The sequence below is a fragment of the Chinchilla lanigera genome, unplaced genomic scaffold (assembly GCF_000276665.1).
Source record: "Chinchilla lanigera isolate Chin_1 unplaced genomic scaffold, ChiLan1.0 scaffold00023, whole genome shotgun sequence".
NCBI lineage: Eukaryota > Metazoa > Chordata > Mammalia > Rodentia > Chinchillidae > Chinchilla > Chinchilla lanigera.
This window is the reverse complement of record NW_004955424.1, coordinates 1,443,710-1,460,997: the sequence shown is the minus strand read 5'-3', so window position 1 is coordinate 1,460,997 and position 17,288 is coordinate 1,443,710. Positions and strand designations below refer to the sequence as shown.

Sequence of the window (17,288 nt, the reverse complement as noted above, 5' to 3'; positions counted from 1 at the left end):
CAATGTTTAAAAGGCTGCCTCCTATTATGATCACATTACTATATGCTACTTCAAAAATACCAAAAAGTAACATCAAAATGTTTTTAAAAATTAAGAAAGGCATCATTTTTAGATAACATATCAAAATAGAAAATACAGTCATTTGAAGAAAGACTGCAAATGAAAATATCAATTAAAAAATTAGTGCTATCAGAGAGGACCAAAACAGAGAATGTTTGATAGGTCAGACAAAAACAAAAGTTGAGTTTGAGCACAAGAAGCCTAAACTATAGATGAGAAAATGGAATCTTGCTGAAACACACTTGGTGCCTCGGTATCACAGGGAGGAGAAAGCTAAAAATGGGAAAATACCAAATCATTAAGGTGAGACTGCAGTTTAACTGAAGAGAAAGGGGTATAAAGAAAGTAAGAGGCAAGGAAGGGAAAGTAACAACACTTGACTACCTGGTCCACCTCCCTTGCAGTCATTCTTTCTTACATGTGGACACGTTTCCCCGGTCTAACGTGTGGAATCGTTTGAGAATTTTGCGTGGCTAACTTGCTGTGGAAGCAGACGTAGGGGCGCCAGGGTTTATGAAGCTTTGTGCCAACATGCTGCGTTTTGTCTCGCTGAGGCCATATGCCTGGCCATTGTGTGAGCCATGTTTGTTACTGTGTGTGTTCTTTTTCATGTTTCTGTTCACTTCCACCCATGTTTTCCTAGATCTTTTTTTCTCCTTCCCTTTCCCTCTTTTTGTTTCCAGTAGAATTCATCAGTTCTCCCCGCCCCTCAACATGACTATGCAGCTCCACTGCTCAGGACTTTGGAGGTGGGCGGGCCTGGAGATCTGCCTTTCTAACAAGCTCATCAGATGGTTCTGATACCAACACAATGGGAGACCTATGTTTCCAAGGCCCGCTTGGAGGGATGCCTCCTCCTCCTTCCAAGGCTTCTCCTGGTTGTTTGCAGGCTCCATGCTTTGCACTGTAGATTGCCTCAGGAAGATGCTGGGCTTAAGCTATAATGACTTCTTGCACTTACCTTCCTTGGCTAGAGCTACAAAATTCTAGCGTTTGATCTCACCCCTAGCTGTGAATAGACTATTTCTGCTCAGACTAGAGGGAAATTATCAAAACAAGCTTAAAACTGACTCTCCAATTGTGACTTAACAGGCTTGAACACATATATGAGGTGAAACTTAACGTTAGCAATACTTGTATGTTTGGGGCCTTAGTTTTAAGAAAATTCCTAAATAACAAATGCCCTAGAGCCAGGTGTGGTGGAGCACACCTATAATCCCAGCACTTGGGAGGCTGAACCAGGAAGATTACCGTAAATTCAAGGCCAGCCTGGGCTACACAGTGAGTTTAAGGCCAGCATGAATTAGAGTGAGACCCTGTCTCAAAAACAAAACAAAACAAAACAAAACAAAAACAAAAACCGCCCATGACATGCTATGATAATGTTGGATGAACATCCAAGTGCAACCAGTAGTGAGCCACTTTACGGAGCCCCACCGAAAGTGCACCTCGGGCAGCCACTGCTGCCTCACACCTCTCCAGAAGTCCAGTCATTGTGTTCTGACACTTGATTAAAAACCATACACATACATGCACCTTTTAAAAGTAAAGTTTAGGGCCAGGGATATAGCTCAGCGGCTTAAGTGCCTGCCTGGTAAGTGCAAGGTCCTGAATTCAATTCCAGGTACCAAAAAAATAGAATAAAATAAAATATAAGTAAAGTTTAGAAGAAAACAACAGTCAAAATCATAAAAATTTTCACTTTGCTCAAAATGAATGAACTGGACGGAAAAGGGGGAGACAAATAAACCAACAGATACACCCAATGCAAAATTGTAACTTAATTCAAGCTGTCCACATGATAAAGGGAAAAGTAAAAAAAAAAACCAAAAAACAGATTAAAAGATAATCTTAATTTGAAGTAGTAAAGAATTCTGGAAAAATTAAGAGCTTGGGGGTAACATACAGAAATACTTCACTTATTTAGAAATGATTGATATTTAACATTCTCAATGATCTGTAACATGATCAAGAATTCAGAACTGCCAAAAAACAAAAGATACACCCAATTGAGTGACACTAGTGCCCTCCAACTGTGTCAGTGTGCCCCTTGCACCCTTGCATACATTTCTAGCAATGGCCCATTAGAGTACGTAGAACCAATACACTGTGGGGACACAGGAGCCACTCAAGGCAAAAAGACAAACAAATGTAAGTGATGCTCCTTTGAAAAAAAAAACAAATTATTACATAATTTAAAACAAACAACTTTCTGCCCAACAAGAATATATATATTCCACTATCTCTAGAGACATCAATATATGAGAAATTGTGATCCAAGTGCCTTAATTGGAAAATACATTTTCAAGTATCTATTATCTTTTTTTATTTTTTAAAAAAATTTAATATCAAAACTTAAGGCATATGCTTGTTAGCTGAAAATCAGCAAGGTGTAGAATACTCAATCTCTCTCCAGTGTCAGGTAAGACTGCTAGTAGAAGAGAAACCAAAGGCTGGTGATAAGTCAGACTGTGAGCCATATGACTTTCACAGACAAATTTACAAGGTTTAACATGCTAAAACATAAACAACTCAATCTGTTCCCCAGAGACTCTGTTCCCCATAAAGACCTTTCAGTGCTACCATACTAGAATAATGGAGAAAGTATATGTATTATTTGGAATGTTCCTCAGCTATGCAGTAAGAGCAGTCCTGGTCACCTGGGTAAAAGTAGTTTAAATGGAAAGAATGTAAATGATGTAATGATAATGAGTGGAGCAACAGCACTAAAGAAACAAGAGCCATTGCTAGCTGACAGATGGTAGAAACTTGTCCTAATAGTTTAAGAGAGCAGCTGAGATGACCAGAAGTACTTAAGAAGCTATTTGATTTACATACACTCAATCTTAACTTGTTCTTGTTTTTCCTGTTGTGCAAGGCGAGCTGCAACTTCTTCAGGCGGTCGTTCCCTTACAGAAGATGAGGATGCTTCCTCTTGCAGCAAAAGTAAATAAGAGGAAATCAAATTTCAGCACAAAATTTTAACAGCAAACAGGGATATAAACCAGTTACATCAACACAGGGCATTCTGGTTTTCAAGACTCTAAAACCACATCATCACTCACAATGATTCCAAAATGAAGGAATAATGGATCAGCTGTTAAACTCTGAAAAGATTTACTCAGACTTAAAAATTTTATAAATTTCCTAACTAAATCTGAAGACTTAAAACCAGGATAAATGTATATGTACTTACTTAGTGTCTAGCTATTACCTATGCCAGTGATGGCAAACCTTTTAGAAGTTTCAGTGATATACACAGCCTGCTATGGCACACATTCCATACGTTTGCCATCACTGCCCTAGGCATTAACTAGTGCTGATGAGAGCATACCATCTATAAGGCAACGAATGTAAAGACAGTAATTCAACTACCTGAAGTTACAGGTGTGGGTTTTCCTCCACCAATTTCAGGGCGATCAGCTTTTATAGACTCCTCATGCTGAACCACAGGGGCTGGGACCGAAAGTGTATCACCTGCTGCAGAAATAATTTGAGCTGCCTCTGTAGGTGCTATAAATATATGTTACTCATGGTATGTATACTTTCCTGAGTTAACAGAAACACACAAGAATCTACTACTACTGTCCACTTCACACCTGACTATTTCAAAACACAAATACATCTACTGCCATGTTTGAGAACCACACAAACAGGACATTGTCCACTGCATTTGCAAATACATATAAAGTAGGGCCTGGGAAAACACAAGCAAAAGTGTTGTCAGCATCCATCTGTATTTTAACCCTTCTTATGCTCACGCAAGACTTTTAGCAAGTGTCTGATCTTAACATTCAAGAAGTAGACATTAGATTTATGTAACATGAAAGAAGACTAGCAGAGGAGAAAGAGCACCAATAAGAAAACAGGCAAAGAAAGCAACTAAAAATATTTTTAATTGCGCTGATGAAAGAAGACATGTGAGTGGAAACAACAGCTTTAAAAACAAAGTTCAAAACAAAAACAAAGGCAAGATGGTAAATACATGCAGAACAGAACTTACTTTTAGAAACATCATTTAATAACATTTTTTAAAAGAAGGTTAAAAATCAAAAGTTTGCTAATTTATAAGCAAAAGTGTTGATGAAAGAGAAAAACAATGGAGATGAAATGGGGGGAGGCAATAGAATGGTATTTTTTTTTTTTTTGTAGAAAACTGAAGGTGCCATTTAAGAAATAAGAGTGGATTATCACAATACCCCTTACTGGCTTCTGCCTTTAGTCTTTTATCTATTCACAACAGTCAGTGATCTTACTAAAACAAAAGTCAGCTATCTCCCCTGGTTCTGTCCTCCAATGCCTACCATGCCACTCAGAACATAAAATAAAATTCTTCCAAGGACTGCCACAACATGCTCTCTGCTCCCTCTGGCCACGTTTGCCACCGTTCTCCCCCACTCCACTCCAGCCTCAGTTGTGCCCTGCCTATTGCCTTTTCACTAAGTAATCCACTGGCTGGGATGCTCTTCCCCACCAGCCTTTTGCGTGACTCACTTCCTTCTCTCTTTCCAGGCTTTGTTCAAATGATACCTACTGGATGAGGTTTCTTAACCCACTCCCTGTAAAACTGCAATATTCCCTCCCCCACCATCTGATATCCTATATTCATTTTACTTACTTTGACAGGCTCTCCCCTCTTCATCCCACAAAGGAGTATTAGCAGTGTTTTTTAAAACCTGTTTTGTACATTGTTATATCTCCAGTGAATGTCTGACACAGGTAACAGATATTGGGTTAATATTTGCTGAATGTAAGTCAGGAGATTTAATCAAGGACAGAAGTAATGAAAGGGAAACACACGAAGTTCAAGTGTAACTGAACAGTTAGGCAGGTGCTATAACCTAGGGTGGGATTACTGGTAAATCCTAAAAGTAAAAGTATCTGAAGGGACCATACAAAAACCATTTTCACTACTAAGAAAGAAAAGATAAAAAAGAACTAGTAAAGAGGTAGGATAAAAGAGGAAAAGAGAATACATTTTAAGGTCCAAACTTGGAAAAAGGAAAGTCTTTTGTAGGCAAGACAATTTCACTGCTACCCTCAATCACTATTCATAAAAAGACCAACTCTGTGTTTCACTCAATCCCTAAAACAAGACCCAAAAGGACAGGTGAAAATACTACTTCCCCATAGTATGAGCTGATGACCACAAGAGTCCTTCATGGAGAAAGCTCCTCCTCTTGACTGTGGATTCAAATGCATCAGAACAATTCATTTGCCTATAGTTACTTTTTTTTTTTGTCTATAGTTTCAAAAGGGATGGTTCTAATCTGATTACCTGTTGTTGAAGCTGAAGTGTCTCCCTTCCGTTTTTGGAGTTGTGAGGCAGGCTGTTTAGATTCTTTCATTACTTCTGATACACTAGAGATTTTTAGTGGACCGGACGGAATCTTGGAAATAAAAACATTTAACACTTAAGATATGATAATATTTTTTTTTTAAATAATAACATTTTCCAAAAAAGGTAGCATATAATAATATTTTTTAAAAGTCTCTCAGGCTTATCAGCACGTATTTTACTAATCATAGTAAGAGAAGCCACTGTTACTAGAAAAATGAAGCCCAAAATTTTTATTGAAAGAGCCCATATTTTAGCACTAGTTTTTTCCCTTCCTTCTTTCTTTTCTTTTTCTTTTTTTTTGCAGTGGTGAGGACTAAACCCAAGGCTTTACCTATGGTGGGTAACCATTCTTCCACTGAGCTACACTCACAGACTAGGGTTGTATAATTTTATCAGACATTAACAGATCACTTCTACATAATGTTCTAGCAATTTATATTCTTACAATAAATATATGTATGATCTATTTCCAAATTCAGTGTTTTTCTTCCTTTAATTTCTATTGCTGTCAAAATTTTATTTTATTAAAAGTAGCATTACTACAAAATCAGTATCTGTTGTGTCTGCTGATGCCTCCAACCTCAACACTTTTTCAAAATTATCTTGGGTCGTTTCACATATCATTAATTCTTCAATATCAACTTTAAAAGCATCTTATCTGGTTCCTCACCCACTAGAAAAATCTATTAGCATTATTATTAAGAGTTGAAAATGTGCATATACATAAAAAAATCATTTCTCTCAAATACACACACATTTAGTTGAAATTAAACAGAAGTACATATATTTGAGAGAAATACATTTTTATACCTTAAGTTCCCCATAGAAACATTTATATTCATTCAGATAAGTCTTACTTCATGTCCATCAAAAAGACTTCACAGTAAGTATTCACATTGGCACTAAAAGAGTTACCATGAAATAAAATGTATAGTTTTTGAAAGCAAAAAATTGGTTATAATGTGCTAAAGTAAAGAAAGTTAAATAAGTGTTAAATAAAAGTGCTATTATAACTCAGGAGGTAAGAATATTCAAAGATCTGTACATCAAAGGACACGGGCCTTGAAGAAAACATCAGTGGGCACAGAAAAGGAAGTCATTCTATTGGAAAGAACACCACGGGGGAAGTGGTACAAATGGAAGGAATCTTTGTTATTTCTATGCTTTAACCAAGACTCTTAGAACAGTACCAAAAACATAATAATCACTTGACTGACTTGTTGAATGAATGAATGGTACATATTTGTAAGAAAGACCACTGCTAAGAGATAAGGCTGGAAAGGTAATAAATAACAGCTTGATTGCCACAGGTACCATGTGTCAACTGAAGAACTAGCAAAGTCACAAACTGTAGCAATAAAGGAATCCAGGGCTAGTTCCTAGATTGACATTCAGCCACTACCAGGTTTACTTTCTTTAATGAGCATGTAAGACAATTTTTAAGTCTCTCTAGCTTTTTTATTCTATGGTTAAACAATAGGAAAAGTCGGAACTTTCCAGTAAGTGGCATCACGAAAACATGCAGTGCTGATTTTAGAATCTTCTCTAGCATTGTTATGAAGATGGTTTAGACTCACTTAGAAGAGATCTGGGAGATGGAAACTGGGAGGAAGAGGGGAAAGACTGGTTGCGGGTAGAAGCAAGCAACAGGTCTAGTTTAGAAGATAGCAAATCCATGTTCACCTTGGCAACACACACACTAAATTGGAGTGATACAGAGACTAGCCTTGCCTCTGCACAAAGATGACATGGAAATTCACGAAGTGATCCATATTTTACAAAAAGCAAGCAAATCCAGGGAACTAGAAGTGTAGCTTAGTGGTATAGCTCATGTTTAGCAAGTGCAATATGCTAGGTTTTGGTTCTACACCTCCCCCTCCAAAAAGGCAAATTGTGAAGACTGTTAAATTTTGAGGTGGGATGGTATAGGTATATCGAGTTATGCAAGTGGAAATATTTTGCAAGCTGGCAACGAAGTGGGGAGAGGCCAAAGCAAGAATTTATCACAAAGAATCTCACTTGAAATCATGTTGAGGAAGAAAAGAACACTGCTCTACACTTCAGCCAGATCTCACGCTCCTAAAACAATTTCCAGTTATTTCTCATGGGCCATACAGCTTAAAATAGACCTAAGATTTTAGATTGAATCCATAGAATTTTGCTCTTTGATGACTGATGCTGCAAAATTATCTTCCTCAGTCACTACAGACATTTTAAAGTTCATATAAAAAAAAATAAATGATGTAGATAGAAGAGTAGCCAGAAACATTTTGAGAAAGTTTGATTGCAGTGGACCAGGGTGAGGAAGAAGTCAGAGAACACTTTTTTCCAAATATTACCTTGTGATAAGTGATAGGCTTGGTCTCTAGCTCATGCTACATACTACAGAGCAAAAGCTGACACAGCTTCTATGAAAGAACTGACTGGCCATGTCCAGATTCACAGAATAAAGAAATGCCAAACAGCACAAAATCTACATTGTTTTGTGCATGCATGTGTTGTGTGTGTGTGTGTTTTTCACAAGAAGGTATGTTAGAATGAAAAAATATTTAACATGAGTTAAAAAAAAATTCGAGCCTAGTTTAGTGGGGGAAAAGGGTGAAACTCTAAAGAAAATCCACAAAGTTCCAGGAATACTAGATATTCCTGTCAATCAATTAGCATATGCCTGAAGATTCTGTGACTTTGTTTTATGGTCTAAAGGAGCCATTACTAACTAGTGGGCTGTGTGTCATGGCTATACTACATTGTGTTTTTAGTATTCTAAGTCAGAACTTGATAGCCACAATGGTGTGGGCTGACACACAGCCATATCTGTGCTCCACAGTCCACAGGGCACAGATTACACGTCCACATGGCTACCTCTGTCAAACATGTCTCCTTCACTTACTCTATGTAACGCACAATTATTTACCACGTGGTAGCCTTCAGTGAGAGCACTCACAGAACTCCCAAAGATTCAAAATTTACATGTACACATTACTGTTAGTTTGATTTGAAGAGAACTAATACACATACATCTATCAAGCTGCGCTGAATTATATATGCATAGTATTTTCAAGATAAAAACAAGTTGCATTTAAAAGTATTCCATAGGATAAACCAAAATATTGCTTAAAACTCTTACCGACTTCTTTGGTGATGGAACATCATAAGGTGCAGAACCAAGGACCATCTCAAAGAGTTTATCCGAGTAAGGTATAGTTTTCTCTACACTTTCCCGGAAATGGGAATCCCATTTGGCATACAGAATTGTGCCACCAATACCTCCACCAACAAATAAAAGGCCAGCTCCAGCAATTTTTCCAGCAGTCACCCTGAGTGAAAGGAGAAACACATTTATAGTTTTTGGCTCTCCTGTTACCTATTTTCCTAGACCAATGAAAGGTTCTCAAAGACCTGGAGCTTCCACTTCTCTACTACTGACTCATATCGCGACTGCCAAGTTTACTACCACAGCTGCACATTACCTTTCGCCTTCCCCTGATATATTTTTAACATGTACACAATAGAAACATTTATTTTGGATATATTTTTTAAAAGACAATATCTAGAATAGAAATAATAAAGCAAAAATATTCATAATCATATTTACTCTGAATCCCCAAGAAATAACTATCACTAACTTTCAAGGCTCCTCCTCCTTAAGTAAGGATTTCTGTAAGTAAAATGAAGTAAACCTCTACAAAAGATGGTAGAATATCAAATAGAACTCACAAAAGCTTTTTTAAAGTCACATCATGCTGAGTTCTGGATATAAATCTATTGTCATAGAATAGAAATTAGCATTTGGTGGGGCCCGGGGCTCTGCCTTGGATGCCATCCAATGATCAAAAAGACAAAAGAAGCACCACTGACAGATTTGTGCCTATAGATAAATAATGCTCCAGAAGGTGCCCCAAAGATATTACAGCAAAACTGTAGTACATGTGCAGTAGTCCCCTTTATCTGAGGGGGATATATTCCAAGACCTCCAATTAGATGCCTAAAACTTTAAATGGTACCAAACTGTATATATGCTATGTTTTTTCTATACATACATGCCTATAATAAAGTTCAATTTATAAATTAAGCACAGTAAGAGATTAACAATAACTACAGGTAATAAAACACAATTACAACAACATATTATACTAAAGCTTATGTAAATGTGAACTTGCTCCCTTCTCTCTCAAAGTATCTTACCATACTATACATATTTCTTGTGATGTGAGATGATCTCACAAGCTGACCACTGGTAACACAGGCCATGAATAAAGTAGTGCTATATTCCTTAATAAAATGTTTTAGGCAGCTAATTCCATATTCAAAGAACACACATATATACACACACCCTTAGCAGCACACAGTAAAACGCTTGGTTCCATCAAATCATATTACATACCCAGAACTCCTTGAAGTAGAGTATCTACGGCATGGTCGCAATGGACGGAGAACAAACTTCCCACAGAGACAACTCTAAAGGAGAAAACAGAACAAGCAATAGTTAGATGGGCATGGTAATTTATCTGTAATACCAGTACTCTGGGAGACTAATGCAGAATGATTGCAAGTTTGAGTCCAGCCCAGGTAACTTAGTGAGATCCTGTTTCAAAATAAAAAGGAAAAAACAAAAGAAGGGCTCAGGGTAAATGCTTTAGGTTCAATCATCAATACCAAAAGCCAAACAAACAAAATAAAACAAAACACTTAAAGGAATGTGGAAAGCTTTTAGGGTTGGTAATACAGTAATATTTTTATTATAAATGTTTTCATTAAACAAAATACAACTTTACTTTCAGGATCAATTTACCATGAAACATATTTATAGATTCTTAAAAATATGAGCCCGGTGGAGGTGCACATCTATAATCCCAGCAGTCAGGAGGCTGAGGCAAGAAGATCATTGCAAGTTCAAGGCCAGCCTGGGCTATATAGTGAGTTGAAGGCCAGCCTGAACTGCATAGCAAGACCCTGTCTCAAAAAGACAAAAAATAAATAAATAAAGCAAACAAACAAATATACAAAGTGATGCTTCTTGTACCCCAAGGCTCACATAAAATTATTTTTAATATTTTAAAAAAGGATATCAGACTGACCAAATAACATTTTTAAGTGTTATGTATACAGTTATTTCTTTCAAATCATTGAGATTTTTCATATGGTTTCTTAATTGGCCAGAAAAAAAGAAATAACATAAAATATGTATTTTATACTAAGTTTACTTAGTAAACTTAACATCTGAAAAATCACCCCTACAGTATAGCTAAAACAAAAATAGATATGCATCCACTCATGGGAGAATCTAAACTTAGCTTAATACCAGAAAAGTAAGTATTCCATCTGTAAGTTAACTATGTAGGTAGTGAACCCTACAGGCATTCATCTAAATCTAAAAGCTTAGTCTTAGTTTATCCTAGTGTATCACTAGACTAAAAGCCAAGGCTTTTAGAAAAAAATGTAACTAATGTTGTAAATGCTCAAGTACAAACTATCTTCACACAAATCTACCCTTAAAGCAAAATGATGGGGGCTATGCTTCACAATTTATTTTAATCAAAGTGAATATAAACCCAAATGTTTCTTATCAATATGTGGTCTCTTAAATTAAGCAAACAAATAAGCACCTAAATACTAAGGTTTTGATGAACTTAAAATTATTTGTATTGATTTGAAAAGTCATACGTTGAATCCATAAATAATTTCTTTTTGTGTGTGTTAGAAATTAAACACAGAGCCTTGCGCATGCTAGACATTCTCCCATTGAGCTATACTCCTTGGGCTAAAATATTTTTAATACCATTTAGAAAACTAAATTGCAACAAATCAAGGAGAAAAATGCTTTCTCTATGTTCCTTAATGAAACTGTATCTAAAAGACAGGCTCAGTGGTGTGGCAGTCCCAGATACTCAATAGGCTGAAGCAGGAAGATTGTTTGAGCCCAGGAACTTCAGACTAGCCTTTGCAGCAGGAGAACATGCCTGGTACAGAGTCTCGCTATGCACTTCCGACTGGCCTTGAGCTCACTCTGTAGCCCAGGCTGGCCTCAAAGTCGCAATGATCCTCCTGCCTCAGCCTCCCAAGTGCTGGGATTACAGGCGTGTGCCACCACACCCGACTTGTTAAAAAAATTAAAAGATCCTACCTAAGGAATATTAGAAAAGCACAAACTGCCTTTTAAAAGTATTTTTAGCTTCAACAAAATATCATATGATCACAGAACAAATGAAATTACTGTAGAATTAACTGCAATTTATGGTTCATTTCCCAAAACCTACAAGTATCTAATGAATATATTAGTATATTTTTAAAAGGAAAAACAACAAAAAAAGACATGTTAAAACATACAAAGCAGATACATTTGTTTTTTAAGTATTTCAATTATCACCCAACATGTAGAATTCTCAAAATTTTTTAACTATGTTTATCAGAAAAGGGTGTTTCCCTTCTATTCTATAAAGCAGGTAGTATAAAACTGTACACAGAATTGCATCTAGTTTTAATTCTACTTTGCAACTCAGGGAGGGAAAAGCAGGACACCACTGAGGCTGTGCAATATCCTTGAACTCATAGCAATCCTCCTGCCTCAGATGCCCAGGCATGCACCACCACACCCAACCACTTAAGGTTATATTTTTAAACATCTCTGAGTACAAATAGGTATTCAGGTCACAAGTGAAGGCACTGTTAACAATGGACAAGTAGCTAATTGGAAGAGCAAGTTTAACGGATAACTGACTCCACATTTGGAGTGCAATTCAATGCTAAAGTTTCAGAACACTAATTTACATGAACAATTTTAGCCTGTTTATCCATCTTATACTTTCTTGACTTTCCTCCCTTGCACTGAATATACGGTCTGTTCCCCAGAAACTCAGTTCCCCTATCCAAAGGCAAATGATGTTTGTTTTGTTTATCCATAGGGATTTTGTGCACATTCACCCAAAGGAACACGTAACTACACCTTTCCCACCTTTACACAAATGCCACAATATGCAACACGAAAGTTCATTTAGGAGTATATATTTTTTTATTTTGGTTTTTTGAGATGAGGTTTCACTATGTAGTTTAGGCTGGTTTTGAACTTACTATGGTAGCCCAGACTTGCCTCAAACTCATGGCAAGCCTCCTGTCTCAGCCTCCAGTCTCAGCCTCCTGAGTGAAGGGACTTCAGGCATGTGCCACCATACCCAGCTCTAAGAATACATATTTTTAGATCACTGTATATTAGTACATACAAAATTTCCTCACAGATTTTACTGCAATTGGGTGTCCCGTCGTGTGGATGTTAATGTAGTGTTAATCAGCCCCTACTGATGAACACTGATGGTCTGTCTAAACTTTGGTTAGATAACTAATACTGTACATATATAACTGGGGTTGATCCTTGAAAGTAAAACTTGCCACATTGATAAATATTGCCAAAAACAGTCCTCTAGTAATAAGAGTGTATGTTTTCATTTTCTCCAAGTTATCATGCTTTTATCATTGACACTCTAAAAGGTGAAAATATAGTCGGTCATTCTAATCATAATTTCCTTTATTATATCTTTTAATTAATTACTGGTCAATTTTTTTCCTTTTCTATGACCTGTCAAAGTATAACCATTGCCCAGATTTCAAAATCAGAGTGATCCTATTTGTCAAAATGCTCTTTACAGATGAAACTAGCTATGTTTCTGCTCACTACAAATGTGTTTGTGACCTTTTCGTCTTTGCTTATAGTATTTTTTACACAATCAAATTTGTCAATCTTTTTTTTATGGCTTCTATAGTTTTTTATATTCTTAGAGGGTCACTCTCAGATTATTAAAATAATCTTTCATAGTTTCTTTTTTTTTTTGAGACGGGTTTTGCTATGTAGTTCAGGCTGGATTTGTCACTATGTAGCCCATGCTGGCCTCGAGCTTGCACAATCCTCCTGCCTCAGCCTCCCAAGTGTACTTTGATTACAGACATGCACCACCATGCCTAGCTTTTCTTCTATTTCATGGCTTATGCTTACTTTTTTTTACATAGTAGACCCTCCATCTCTACAGCTTCCACACCCATACATTCAACCAACTGCAGACTGAAAATACTTAAAAAGAAAAAACAAAACTGCATCCCTATAGAACATACTATTTTCCTTGTCATTATTCCCTCATAATACAAGTAACAAAGAATTACATAGCACTTATGCTGAAATACATATTATAAGTACTCCAGAGATGAGTTCAAGTACAGAGGAGGATATGTATAGATTATATGTAAATAGTACATCATTTCATAAAAATAAGGGACTTAATACAGAGGGAGAACTATTTAAATCTTTGAAACTAGTAGAAAGTGTGAGGTATATATTCAACTTTTCCTTCAGATGTCTATTCAGTTGTCCCTATTTTTTTTTTGAGACAGGGTCTTGCTCTGCAGTTCAGGCTGGCCTTGAGCTTACTTTGTAGCCCAGGCTGGTCTCGAACTCGCATCAATCCTCCTGCCTCAGCCTCCCAAGTGCTGGGATTACAGGCGAAAAGGTGTGTTTGCCGCGTACTTTTTTTTTGAGGCAAGGTCTCACTATGGAGTTCAGACTGGCCTTGAGCTCACTTTGTAGCCGAGGCTGGTCTCGAAGGTCTTGAAGGTCTCGAAGGTCTCGAACTCACAACGATCCTCCTGCCTCAGCCGCCCGAGTGCTGGGATTACAGGTGTGCGCCACCATACCCGGCTCTGTCCCTAAGTTATAAACCAATCCATTTTTTCCAAAATTTGAAACGCTACCTTTAATACACTAAAATTTTTTCCACTTTTAAAATTTTTATTGGGTTACTATCAAGAATTTAACAACACAGGGGCTGGGGATTTAGCTCAGCGGCACAGCGCCTGCCTGGCAAGTGCAAGGTTGTGAGTTTGATTCCTGGTACTGGAAACCCCCCAACCCCCCCAAAAAAGAATTTAACAACATGATAAAGATCCACAATTTTTATTAATACAAATGTTTTTTATATAAATTTGTATTTAATTTATATAAATTTACAATAAATTTGTATAAATGCATGTAAATTTATAGTGAAGTAATAACTGTAACAATTATTTTATTTAGGTCAACTTTATATTCATCATTTCTTTCACAGATTGGAAAAAAACTTACATACAACAATTGATCAAAAAGAAATTGAGCTCTTTGGCCAGTATCCATTTTTGGTGCTTGTCACAGAAGACAGCTGCTCCTCTATCCACAATGTATCTACTTCCTTAACGCTGATGGAATCCCCACTCTGGTCTTAAATTTACTGATGCTTGATTCTCTGGTCCAACAATCAGAATTATCCCTCCATCCTCCTACCGCCCTTCTAAGGTGGACATTTTTGTGGATTTACCATTATGTCTATCAAACTGCTTGAGTGGACGTTCCTATCCATCATTTCTGAATTTCTCACAAGTTTAGAAGTGCTTTTCAGTTAGCAATCCTAAACTTGACACTGAGTTTAAAGGGGCCTCTATCAGGATCACAATGACAAAAACTCTTCAGGACAGTATCTGCCCACTTTTTTATTCAGAGTAGGAGTTTTTCTCTCCCCTGTTCCTCTCCTGCTTCCCCTCCCCTCTTTCTTTGAAATAAAAGGTTTTGTTAAGCCATCACAGATGCTCACAGAAAAAGGACCAAGTATGAGGTCACATTTCTGACAACTACCAGCAGTAGGGCTAGGCAGCAATTGGAATTTGTCCAGACATAAAGAATTTTTAAAGCAGTAACGTAAAATATAGACCCTATTACCCTCTATCTGGTAAAGCTTAAAAAGAGAGTGACAAAGGCTGCAGGTCTCACTGAGTTATTCTCCAACAACACACAAACTCATGCATTCTATCCCTACACTACTTATCCCATGAATATTTCACATTCAAATCATAATGTTTTTCTCTCTGCTTCACATTGTTCAATCAGTATAATCTGTTTTCTCAAAAGATGAATGTTTTCTTTTTTCCAATTTTGCCTCTCAGTGTTTCTGATCACTGTTGCAAAGCCTCTGATGGTCCTAAAGCAGCATCAGATACCTGCCAGTCCCATGACCATGACCATGACCATGGTCAGCAGCACCTTCAACCTCCTCAACATCCCCTGCCAGTCATGTGGTCTCCTCCTGCCTGCCTAAAGCACCCAGGGCTGCTATGTTGCTGTGAGTTCAGGCTAGGCTCAACTGTAAATTCTTAAGAATTTCTTTTTTTTTCACTATGTAGGTCAAGCTAGCCTCAAACTCACTTTCGAAATCGCAATGATCCTCCTGTCAGCCTTCCGAGTGCTAGGATTACAGGAGTGCGCCACTACGCCTGGCTAAGAATTTAAAAAAACTTAAATTTCCTATTTTGATCCACTGATCTATTTATTTACACACTAAGAGCTCAATGTTTTAACTACAGCACTTTAGAATTAGGTTTTAATCTGGTAGGGCTAGTCCTCTCTTCCAGTATATCCCCCTCAATATTTCTGGATATTTTTGTTTGTTTTGAAGCTAGGTGTAAATTTTAGGTTTCTCATCAGGTAGTGATGAAGACTTTTTTTATATACCACTAAGGAAGGAAAAAATTAAACGCTATCAAAAAGGAAAGACTTAAGGATACATCCCCAATGGACCATTTTCAAGATGTCTTATTTACACTAGGAACTGATTTAGATGGCAAGATCCTGGTCCCAATGCTGACGCTGTGATGAGATGAAATTTCAGAGAGTTCTGGGGAAGTCTGTGGAGGTATTCATAGTTGGGAGGGATGTCAGTTGTTATAGCTGGATGGCTGAATGAAAACTGGCAGCAACAACATTTCTGTACCAAATGCTCTTTCAAAAATTTGCCACTTCTGTCAAAAATGAGTTCTATGTACCCTTCTATTAAACAAGGCGTTGAGCCGGGCATGGTGGAGCATGCCTGTAATCCCAGCACTCAAGAGGCTGAGGCAGGAGGATCACCTCGTGTTCCCCACCACCCCCGGTACTAGGAATCGAACTCACGACCTTGCACTTGCCAGGCAAGCACTGTGCTGCTGAGCTAAATCCCCAGCCCTACCTCAAGTTTGAGGCCAGCCTGAGCTGCATAGTAAGTTCAAGATCAGCCTGAACTATATGGAAAGACCCTGTCTCAAAAAACAAACAAAGAAACAAAAAGGGCTTTGTTAATAACTTACTAATACAGGGCAGTATAAAGATCCCATATGTAGGTTTTTAGCCAACAGTTATTGCTGAGGTGTCAGTTACAGTCAGTATCAACTTGACAGTAAGGAAGACTTGGAGCTGAGACTAGCCCCAGCCAGTGCGTGACTACAAACTCCTGAGGGCCAATAAGTGAGAGCTGCCCAACTGAACCCAGCCAAGCCCTAGAACTTAGTGAGGCAATTAATGACACTGCTCTACCCTAAGCTCATAGTAGCTTGTTAGCTATAGCTAATCAAAACAGTATCCTTAATTCACAGAGTTAAACACTTTCAACAGACTTACATCAGTTTTAACTGCTCTCTTTTTGAAGTCATGATTGTCCTTTCTTTGGCTAAGGGAAGCCTCTGCATCAGCCCAAAAGGAAAACTTAAGTTTCTTAAGGTTTTTTTTCATGTTCATCCACACTGTAACATGTAAACATATGTAGTTTCCAAGTCAAGTCTGTAAATGCATGTAAGTTTGTAAGTCATTTTATGGCTAAATGTAATATTCTATTATATAGATAAACTATATTTTAATGTGATGATGGTCATTTGGATTGTTCACCATTTGGCTATTGTGAACAGTGCTGCTATGAACATTCATCTAAAAGTTTTTGTTTCCAATGCTTTCTGTGCAAGGGGAGAGCTTTCAGGATCATACAGTAATTCTATATTTAAATTTCTGAGGAAGGGTCAAACTGTTCTCCATAACACCTGCATGAGTCGTTCCCATCGATGTCAGAGGATT

The 17,288-nt window shown here is 37.4% G+C and overlaps 1 protein-coding gene across 6 annotated transcripts in view; it reads right to left on the bottom strand.

Moving 5' to 3' along the window:
* The window catches only part of Immt (inner membrane protein, mitochondrial), a 38,395-nt gene that overhangs the window by 15,555 nt on the left and 5,552 nt on the right, over positions 1-17,288 (bottom strand). For 2 of the 6 annotated variants that reach the window (XM_005385403.2, XM_005385402.2), the window contains exons 2-5: positions 9,786-9,859; positions 8,529-8,718; positions 5,339-5,450; positions 3,436-3,537 (exon numbers count right to left, since the gene is read on the bottom strand). In XM_005385403.2, the coding sequence (XP_005385460.1) occupies positions 3,436-3,537; positions 5,339-5,450; positions 8,529-8,718; positions 9,786-9,859 (478 nt within the window). Of the gene's footprint in view, positions 1-2,898; positions 2,995-3,435; positions 3,574-5,338; positions 5,451-8,528; positions 8,719-9,785; positions 9,860-17,288 lie in introns of all 6 variants that reach the window. The other 4 variants (XM_005385405.2, XM_013514670.1, XM_005385400.2 and 1 more) reach the window with 4 other exon arrangements.